General features: G+C 40.6%; 1 protein-coding gene and 1 pseudogene across 1 annotated transcript; one reads left to right on the forward strand and one right to left on the reverse strand.

The window, feature by feature from the left end:
* Positions 1–743: 743 nt before the first annotated feature.
* Positions 744–6,929, forward strand: LOC105283886 (U3 small nucleolar RNA-associated protein 18 homolog). Its single transcript, XM_011347015.3, has 7 exons — positions 744–986; positions 1,069–1,266; positions 1,429–1,597; positions 1,675–1,857; positions 5,284–5,475; positions 5,598–5,766; positions 5,854–6,929. The coding sequence occupies exons 1-7, from the start codon at positions 784–786 to the stop codon at positions 6,315–6,317; spliced, it is 1,578 nt and encodes a 525-aa protein (XP_011345317.1). The 5' UTR covers positions 744–783; the 3' UTR covers positions 6,318–6,929.
* Positions 6,930–9,049: 2,120 nt separating this feature from the next.
* Positions 9,050–10,880, reverse strand: part of LOC113563280 — a 4,576-nt pseudogene continuing 2,745 nt past the window's right edge.

Raw genomic sequence — 10,880 nt, forward strand, 5'->3', positions numbered from 1 at the left:
GTGTCGTAGTTAAAATTTTCTCTTCTTTCTGTATGATTATAATAAAGTTTTTAATCATTTATCAGGATATTATTGTTTGTTAAAGTTAAATATAATATTTTATTGCTCCGAGTTATTTTCTTTTCTTCTGTCTCTCTCCATTCGTTTTTAATCGCTTGCGTGCTGTTGGTCGAGTCATTTCTAGTTGCCGCGTTTGACTCGAATTTTCGGTCAATGACCCCTCCAATTCTTTATCGGGCAAGCCTTTCGAGGTCGGCCCGGGCGCGACATCTTCAAACAGATTGACGATAGGGTTATGCTCACGGATTTGAATCGTATGCCTGAAAGCAGGTTGGCTAACGTTACTGAAATAAAACACTACTGCTTGAAATAATTCACTATAGTTTCCCCCAGTTAGAGAAATACTTCTATCCTTTTTCTTCTTTCAAATAAAAAGGAGGCTAGAAAGTGCTTCGTAGCACTCGCAGTGCTAACTGGACTACAGCTAATGTTAAAAAATTCAGGAATTCCATTCCGGATGGAAATAGAAGGATTCTGATTGGTTTATTTCCTCAGGCGTTATAGGTTATGCGGAATGCAAAAGCTCCCGCCTTTCGTGTCAAACAGTCCTAAATGTAACTAGAAGGCACTAGACCAATAAAAAGAAAGAACTCATATGCTGCAAGACACGACACAGGACCGCGTGATAAGAACATAATAGGTTATATGGGTTTTAAAAGTATTACGATATTTCATTAATCTTTTAAAAGTTTGGATTTCTTAAATGTTTATTATCTTGTAAAAATGAAAGAGAAAAAGCAAAAGAAAATGAGTGAAAAAGAGGAAAAGAAGATTGCGCGAAGGAAAGGTTTCAAGCACAGAAGGAACGATGGTGAAACTAAGGCTAAGAAATATGCAAGTGCAAAACCAGTTTTATACAATCAAAAATTCTCAACACCTTTGAGACGGAAACGTCGAAATAAATATGACGCTGCTGAAGAAGCCAGGTATGATGACAATTCGATGAAGAATAAAATGAGTAATGATTAACAACCTTTTATGTGTGTCAATTATTGTTTAACCCCGTAGATTGGAGAAAATAGTTTTTGGCGATCCAAGCGACATCATAAATAATTTATCAGACAATGAATCTGCAACCGAAGACAAATTTGTTGACGGTGAGACCATAGGTGACAATAAAGATGAGAGTAAATCAGAGAAAGATGTTGCAGATGAACCGGATCAAAAGAAAGCAGCTTGGGTAGACGACGACGATGGTGCATATACGTATGTGTTCAGGAGTAAATTTTATTTATGATTTCTGTCTCATATCTTTTTTTATTTATAAAGAATTCATTATAAAAGACATTTACATTTATTCATAATCATTCGTCACACCTTTTGAGTGCCGTGTGTAAATGGTATAACCTGTTTTACATTTTGTAACAGTGTGAACGCAGCTCTGGATGCACAGAATCGCAAATTAACTGTCGCGAGGCCGGAAAAATTGTATGCGACGTACTTGGAGAACAGATACAAGCTGTTTGTGGGTACTCCAAAGTGGGCCGAGCTCGACAAGAAGGATAACACCGATGATCTAGATAACGATATTTTGAAGGTATTGAAGGACTTTCAACGTCTGACATTTTTCCCCTTTTATTTCCGTGGAGTACACTTGATTATTCCTGTGTTTAGCATAGTTGCCACTTGGAGGCACCTAAGGTGAAGAATCTGCCGAAGAACGTCGTCGATGTCAAGGCGCTCAAAGCCTTAAATAAGAGCGCGCATGTGGAGGGTCCTGTTACGAGCGTAGAATTCCACCCGTCTTCTACGGTAGCGCTAGTTGCTGGTGCATCGGGTGTTTTCTCGCTGTTTCAGGTACTTGGATAAACAATAAACGCGTTTCCGTAGACCGCTTAAGGGGGGGAGCCTGCTTTAGAACGTTGAAAATAAGGTATAATTTTACGAATTTTTTTAGAGAAACTATACAGCGGATCATTATAAAACTTTGATGCATTTATTAGTACATGTTTAAAGATAAACAAAATTATTTTTTGATTTGAATATATCGCCTGTAGAGGTCGTCCTGGAGGCATCTTAGTGCAGCCGGCATTGTAAATTGGCGAGCATTCTCCTGCCTCCAAATTTCATCCAAACTGAAAAATTGAAATATTTTCTCGTTATTTATGAAGTCCCATCGTCGATGAACCTTTAATATTCATAAAAACATTACTTTTGCATGAAAAAGTTCAACAACTTTGCCTAAAAATCGTACTTTTGTGTTCTAAGCTCCACCATTTTGGCACTTTTCAACTTTTTTCTTCTCTCTTTGGTTCATCGACGATGGGAACTCATAAATAACGAGAACGTATTTCAATTTTTCAGTTTAGACGAAATTCGGAGGCAGGAGAATGCTCACCAATTTGCGATGCCGGCGACGCGGCTGCACTAAGATTTCTCCAGGACGACCTCTACAACGATACATTCAAATAAAAAATAATTTTGTTTATCTTTAAACATGTACTAATAAATGCATCAAAGTTTTATAATGATCCGCTGTATAGTTTCTCGAAAAACAATTCGTAAAATATACCTTATTTTCAGCGTTCTAAAGCAGGCTCCCCCCTTAAGGGGATCCTGAAGTGGCCAGTGAACTCCGTCGCGGCGTCTGAATTACCGGCGGAATCGATGATTTTCCTGCATTTTCTTTTTATTGAATTCACAGAATGAAAAATCCTTTTCCACGATGAAAGTACACACAATAATGTAATGTGAAAAGCAGGACTTAACTTTCCAAACGGAAAAAAATCACAATTTTTTATTCAGCCACGATTTCACAGGCATACGTAGGCACGAAATGATCACGAATCTTTCTACACTAATTACTTTTACGCTAGGCTTCTAAACTCATTTCTAAAAGCTTCCCCATATTCTTTCATTTTGTTCCGTCCTTGCGATTATCGAATTTTGGCCACACGAACTGCAAAACATTTATATTAAGAACATTAATGTACGAGGTGACGTCACAATAAGCCGATAATAAAACTGTAAATTTGTTTTGTCGGTTTTAACATAAAGTCGAGTTTCGCTCGGTATATTTCTTTGTATACTTTAATCGTGGAGAAGGATTTTTCATTCTATACAATCATTAAAGAGTAATTAGTACAGTAAGATCGACGAATTCCGCCGGTAATACAGACGACTCCAGGATCCCCTTAAGGGCGGAGCCTGCTTTAGAACGTTGAAAATAAGGTATAATTTTACGAATTGTTTTGGAGAAACTATACAGCGGATCATTATAAAACTTTGATGCATTTATTAGTACATGTTTAAAGATAAACAAAATTATTTTTTTATTTGAATATATCGCCTGTAGAGGTCGTCCTGGAGGCATCTTAGTGCAGCCGGCATTGTAAATTGGCGAGCATTCTCCTGCCTCCAAATTTCATCCAAACTGAAAAATTGAAATATTTTCTCGTTATTTATGAAGTCCCATCGTCGATGAACCTTTAATATTCATAAAAACATTACTTTTGCATGAAAAAGTTCAACAACTTTGCCTAAAAATCGTACTTTTGTGTTCTAAGCTCCACCATTTTGGCACTTTTCAACTTTTTTCTTCTCTCTTTGGTTCATCGACGATGGGAACTCATAAATAACGAGAACGTATTTCAATTTTTCAGTTTAGACGAAATTCGGAGGCAGGAGAATGCTCACCAATTTGCGATGCCGGCGACGCGGCTGCACTAAGATTTCTCCAGGACGACCTCTACAAGCGATACATTCAAATAAAAAAATAATTTTGTTTATCTTTAAACATGTACTAATAAATGCATCAAAGTTTTATAATGATCCGCTGTATAGTTTCTCGAAAAACAATTCGTAAAATATACCTTATTTTCAGCGTTCTAAAGCAGGCTCCCCCCTTAAGGGGATCCTGAAGTGGCCAGTGAACTCCGTCGCGGCGTCTGAATTACCGGCGGAATCGATGATTTTCCTGCATTTTCTTTTTATTGAATTCACAGAATGAAAAATCCTTTTCCACGATGAAAGTACACACAATAATGTAATGTGAAAAGCAGGACTTAACTTTCCAAACGGAAAAAAATCACAATTTTTTATTCAGCCACGATTTCACAGGCATACGTAGGCACGAAATGATCACGAATCTTTCTACACTAATTACTTTTACGCTAGGCTTCTAAACTCATTTCTAAAAGCTTCCCCATATTCTTTCATTTTGTTCCGTCCTTGCGATTATCGAATTTTGGCCACACGAACTGCAAAACATTTATATTAAGAACATTAATGTACGAGGTGACGTCACAATAAGCCGATAATAAAACTGTAAATTTGTTTTGTCGGTTTTAACATAAAGTCGAGTTTCGCTCGGTATATTTCTTTGTATACTTTAATCGTGGAGAAGGATTTTTCATTCTATACAATCATTAAAGAGTAATTAGTACAGTAAGATCGACGAATTCCGCCGGTAATACAGACGACTCCAGGATCCCCTTAAGGGCGGAGCCTGCTTTAGAACGTTGAAAATAAGGTATAATTTTACGAATTGTTTTGGAGAAACTATACAGCGGATCATTATAAAACTTTGATGCATTTATTAGTACATGTTTAAAGATAAACAAAATTATTTTTTTATTTGAATGTATCGCCTGTAGAGGTCGTCCTGGAGGCATCTTAGTGCAGCCGGCATTGTAAATTGGCGAGCATTCTCCTGCCTCTAAATTTCGTCCAAACTGAAAAATTGAAATATGTTCTCGTTATTTATGAATTCCCATCGTCGATGAACCTTTAATATTCATAAAAACATTACTTTTGCATGAAAAAGTTCAACAACTTTGCCTAAAAATCGTACTTTTGTGTTCTAAGCTCCACCATTTTGGCACTTTTCAACTTTTTTCTTCTCTCTTTGGTTCATCGACGATGGGAACTCATAAATAACGAGAACGTATTTCAATTTTTCAGTTTAGACGAAATTCGGAGGCAGGAGAATGCTCACCAATTTGCGATGCCGGCGACGCGGCTGCACTAAGATTTCTCCAGGACGACCTCTACAAGCGATACATTCAAATAAAAAAATAATTTTGTTTATCTTTAAACATGTACTAATAAATGCATCAAAGTTTTATAATGATCCGCTGTATAGTTTCTCGAAAAACAATTCGTAAAATATACCTTATTTTCAGCGTTCTAAAGCAGGCTCCCCCCTTAAATTAAATCGACCAAGTTCAGATTATTGGATGTCCATTATCGATTACTACTGATCAGTGTTGACTCAACCTCTAGGTGGATGGTCATACAAACGGTAAACTGCATAGCATGCAATTTCAAAAGTACCCGATCAGTAAGGCAGTGTTCATGAAGGAGGGATCCGAGGTCCTGTTTGGCTCCCAATTCTATCCGTATTGCCACACTTACAATCTGATGAACGACAAGACGTATAAAATACCTTTGCCGCATGGGATTACGAACATGAAGGTATGATGGAGTCACAGGTGCCACAGCGAACACTACTTTACATTGGGTTGCAACGTAAATCTAAGTCGGTTATGTTCAATATTTCTTTGTTTACTTATTAACAAACATTTTAACGTTTCCAGCAATACGAGGTATCGCCCGATGGCAAATTAATCGCGTTGTGTGGAAGACGTGGCGAGATATATTTGCTGCACAGTGCCACTAAGGAGCTCGTCCACACGTTCAAGATGAACTCGAAGTGCAGGACATTAGCGTTCACGCCGAACAGCAGAACGCTCATCACGCACGGTGGTAAGCAGACCTTTACGAATTTTTGTCTTCACCATCCAACGCTGATGTTGCCAGAAGCTTATGCATAAAAATATTCTCCAAATGCAGACGGCAGTGAGATGTATGTGTGGGACCTCAACACTCGCACGTGCGTGAACCGTGCTCTGGACAACGGGTGCTTGACCTGCATGTCGCTCGCCGTGTCACCGAGCGGCCAGTTCGTGGCCACGGGCAGCAGGGAGGGTGTGGTCAACCTCTATAAAACGGACACGGTGATGGGGAACCGGGCGCCCGAACCGTTGAAGATCATGACGAATCTCGTGACTAGCATCACGAGCTTGAGGTTCAATCCGACGTCGGAGATACTGAGCGCGGCGTCCGTCGACAAGCACAATGCATTCAGGATGCTGCACCTACCGTCGTTCACCGTGTTCTCCAACTTCCCGACGTTGCAAACTAACATAGGCACGCCGCAGACGATCAGCTTCTCCCCCGGCAGCGGCTACCTCAGCATATCGAACAGAACGGGTTCCGCGCTGTTGTACAGACTCGGACATTACGGGAATTATTGATTTGGTTGTTAAGATTTTTTCCAAAATGTTCCGGCGAAGATTTTACAGATTGTACAAACCTGTGCCTGGGCAATGTTGGATCGGTGTAAAATTACCTTTTCGTCAAATATATTTTAACTGATGCTTATGTTTGCTGCTGTTTGTTTATTGATGCAATTAATATTACAAAACACGTAAAGCTGTGTATGATACGAAGCAGACGTAACTGCTCAACGTTGTACATATGTCGGAACAAAATTACAAAAGTGTGTATATATATATATATTTTTGGAAAGTGGAACTGCTCATGTATTACGTTTTATTTACAATATCACATTAATTTACAGTGTTTCATATTCAATTTATTTATTTATACAGCAAAGAAAATTAATTTCTTAGCTTCATCCCTTATGGAATAATTTACGTTTATTTGTGATTCTTCCATATTAAACATTATTAATCTCATCGATGCTAGGACTGACAGAAATTATAACTTTCGATATTTATATTGAGATTTCTCAGCTTTTAAATATTACCTGATTTTATATAATACACAGTGTACAATGTACTACCACTACTGCTACAAAAATTCTCATACAGTTCTTATATAAAATATAATAAAAATTATTAACTAATTCTCTCTTTAGTGTACGAGGTGTGTGTGTGTGTGTGTATATGTATAGTCAATTGATCACAAATCTTTGTACGTATATGACACACGAACCTTCCATGCACTGCAATCGTACTATTTCACTGCGTATCGAATTACTTAAATATTTTAAATATTTAGTATCCGTGTACTAAATATCTTCGTGTTATATAAAAATTTTATAAATAAAATATATTTAAGTAATATAATTCATAGACACATACATATGTATTATACATCTAATATATACATATATACAGGGTGTCCGAAATAAAGCGACTCGGACGGAAAGTACAGGTAGATAGGAGTAAACCGAGAAGAAAAGTCAAATACTATTTTTCGAAATTCGCAATAGTTATTAAGTTATTAACATATACGTCTGAGCCAATAAACGCGCTGAAAGCGTTAGGCCGGACTCGGGAGATAGAGCGAGAGGCGGAGTCAAGAAGAGTGGGGCGAGGGGGGAACCGCGGGCGACTCGCGAAGCGCGGCGCGTGACATATGATGCCGCGCCGAGAATCTATTCTGTATTTGTGCTTTCCGTACATTGCCGACGAGGAAACAATAATTTTCCAGCGCGGTGTTTTTAATAGCAAGGAAATGATACGCTATCATTTCCACACCACCAGCGGTAGATAGCTCGGTGCGTTTTTTATAGTGATTTCCCCGGTAGGCCTAATCCACTCTCATTGTTTAATTCGATTGATTTAATTGAATTGTTCGAAACGTCGTCCCCTTCTCGTACGCAGAGGTCGGCTCGAACGCGCACTGGAATTCCTCTCGTATTATGCACGAGACACCCTGTTTCACGCAATTGTTGTACAGTGCGAAAAATTGTACGAGATGTTGGATATGCACGCCCAGGAAATCGTTCGGCATAAATCCGAGCCGCGAGACGCGCATTTTCGCCTGCTAGCCCATAAGCCACTATCATATTCGTATACTCTTCCGTAGTATATCGCATCGTCGCTGTCTAACACCTCGAACACTTCGAATATCTTGAACACGAGACTTATACGCGACTGTACAAGAAAATATCGCGCGAAAATATCGTGTAGGCAGAACATGACTTTCAATTGACTTTCAGCAACTGTAGACAAAACACGAACATTGTTTGCTGCCTGATGGCTCGCGGGAATCTCGGTTTGAGGTATTCGAGGTGTTCGAAGTGCTAAACAGCGATGTTATCCAACATATCGTACAATTTTCCGCGCTGTACAACAATTGAGACCACCGTGCACACGCGATATTGTACGAAGAGCCGACCTCTGCGTACGAGAAAGGGGACGACATTTGGAACAATTCAATTAAATCAATCGAATTAAATAATGAGAGTGGATTAGGCCTACCGGGGAAATCACTATAAAAAAAAACGCACCGAGCTATCTACCGCTAGGTGGTGTGGAAATGATGGCGTATCATTTCCTTGCTATTAAAAACACCGCGCTGGAAAATTGTTTCCTCGTCGGCAATGTACGGAAAGCACAAATACAGAATAGATTCTCGGCGCGGCATCATATGTCACGCGCCGCGCTTCGCGAGTCGCCCGCGGTTCCCCCCTCGCCCCACTCTTCTTGACTCCGCCTCTCGCTCTATCTCCCGAGTCCGGCCTAAAGCTTTCAGCGCGTTTATTGGCTCAGACGTATATGTTAATAACTTAATAACTATTGCGAATTTCGAAAAATAGTATTTGACTTTTCTTCTCGGTTTACTCCTATCTACCTGTACTTTCCGTCCGAGCCGCTTTATTTCGGACACCCTGTATATGTACGTACTGGAAAAGTAAGTCGACAATAATGCGGTGGATGGTGTATGTATGAAATATGATATATAAATACTTTCGGCCGATTATTTAAAACTGCAGAGATTGCCGCCTTTGGCATTCGCGCACTTACGCACGTTTATTACAAATAATAATTCATTACGAGTACAATTAATCTATACATGATATCAAAATAATCACTCTAAAAAACCAGTTCTTATTCTTCATACACGAATGTGTTTCACGCGTGAACGTATGTTCATATGAAGTGTGTCTTTATGCTCCGATGACGCTTGTTGTATAATATATTTTTTATGTCAGAAACAAAATCCCAAAATATAGTTTTTTTTTTTTTTAGAGCCGTCCAATTGCAAGTAGCAAATTCATGAATAAAAATTCATAATTCAACTTACGTTCACATCTCACACCGCCACAAAATATTTTCTACCGTACACACACCTGTACATGTGCGTACATTTCGTTTTAGTCTCGTTTCAACTCGCACTTCAAGTCCTCTTTGCACTTGGGCGTTTCCAAGCTCGATTCGTCGTTCCCCGTATTCCTTTGGTGAATCGGCGTGAGAAACACTAGCTATTGGTCCGTCGCGGTCGTCGGTAGCGCGCTCGTATCTCCGCTGCTGCTCTCGACTATGAGCATGACCGTCTCGGCCGCGCCCCTCACGCATTCCATCTGGTGGCTGCCCCAATCCTTACGCTGGCAAAACGTCGAACAGTACGGCGTTCGTCTGCACAGGGAGCACTCTGCGAACGCTTCCCGATTGCAATTGGCACACTGAAATTGCGTTATTATTTAATGAATCATTTTTATTATTTAATGAAACATTGTATTTCAGACTACTCCGCAGTTCTTACTTTTTTGTTATGCGCGTCGGACGCCGGTTGCAGGCCAACAGTCTCGATCACGTCTGTCCGCCCACCGCCAAGCTGCGCGACCAACGCCTGTTCCCGCCTCTGCTGTCTGTTGAGTTCCTTCACCTCCTCCAGAGTACGTCGGAACTCGTAGGCGAACTTTATCATCTTACTCGACATCTCGTCCAATTTCTTAAAAATGTCGTCGCCTTGACCGTTTTCCGTCTGCACGTTCTGCACGACGGAATCTTGCTCCTGCGATTGCTGCACAACCAGCCCGTCCGTCGAGACGAACTGCGGCAGACTCCTTGTCGGACACGACCACTCGTCGCCGCTCTCGTCGTTGTTGCTACCGTCCGGGAATTGTCGCTTTTGATTTTGCGCGACGCTGGTTCGCCGTACGGACGGGTCCCTAGCTCTCCTTCGGCGCTTGTACGGCGTGAACAACCGCACCGGTCCTGTCTAAGTAGATGAGCAGTGTGTACACGCGTGTGTGTAGTTTAAAACTGAAATTCACTTCGCATCAAGCATGATTATCTGCACTTACTGCGCTGTCATCGTCGCAGCACGCCGCGCAGGTGCAGGAAGTGGCGTGTGGCTTCAAGATCTGCTCGTCGATGAGGGTCTGCAAGCTCCTGCCGCCGAATCTGATGCTTCGCTTCCAATCCTTGCTGGATGCCCTACCACAGAGAGCCTCAAACTCACTGGGCGTGTACCAATTCTGTCCTAGCTTGATGCATCGGCCCCTACCGCCAGAGCCGAATCTGCTTTTGTGTAACTCTGCATTCGTGTTCTTACATCTGATGGGCAAGACCGCCAGGTTAGCCGAGTCGGACCAGCTGTAGATTGGTTGGGAAGCGGGCGCGGAGACATGTATCTGCTCCGTCTCTGTCTCGTCAGTGCTATTCTGGATCACTATGTGGGTCGCCTTCAGCTCACCATTCCAACGTAGGGGGTCCGTGTCCTTGTCGTGACGGGGTTCGCAAATGAACCATTATCCACGCATAGCATCTGCTTGAACTGCCCCGACCCCGGCAGCTGCGAATGAAAAATACAATTATTATAACCTAAACCACACAGTTATATAATTAACGTATATTCTATTTAATTCTTAATATTTATCTAATAGTTGGCATTATGTTTCCTTCTTACTTTTCGACGCTACTGTATTTAACGATTAACAATTATTGGGTTGGCCAAAAAGTAATTGCGTTTTTTTTTATATAAATAAAAGGCGAATTTTTCATGGGAAACAAAAACTTTATGAAACAATATATTGTCCATTTTGTTTGATTATCTTTTGC

The sequence above is a fragment of the Ooceraea biroi genome, chromosome 13 (genome assembly GCF_003672135.1).
Source record: "Ooceraea biroi isolate clonal line C1 chromosome 13, Obir_v5.4, whole genome shotgun sequence".
In the NCBI taxonomy this organism is placed as follows: domain Eukaryota; kingdom Metazoa; phylum Arthropoda; class Insecta; order Hymenoptera; family Formicidae; genus Ooceraea; species Ooceraea biroi.

Coding starts and splice junctions, on each gene's coding strand:
- LOC105283886 (XM_011347015.3), top strand. CDS start 784: ATGAAAGAGAAAAAGCAAAAGAAAATGAGTGAAAAAGAGGAAAAGAAG. Junction 1,267..1,428: donor GACGACGATGGTGCATATAC/GTATGTGTTCAG, acceptor ATTTTGTAACAG/TGTGAACGCAGCTCTGGATG. Junction 5,476..5,597: donor ATGGGATTACGAACATGAAG/GTATGATGGAGT, acceptor TAACGTTTCCAG/CAATACGAGGTATCGCCCGA.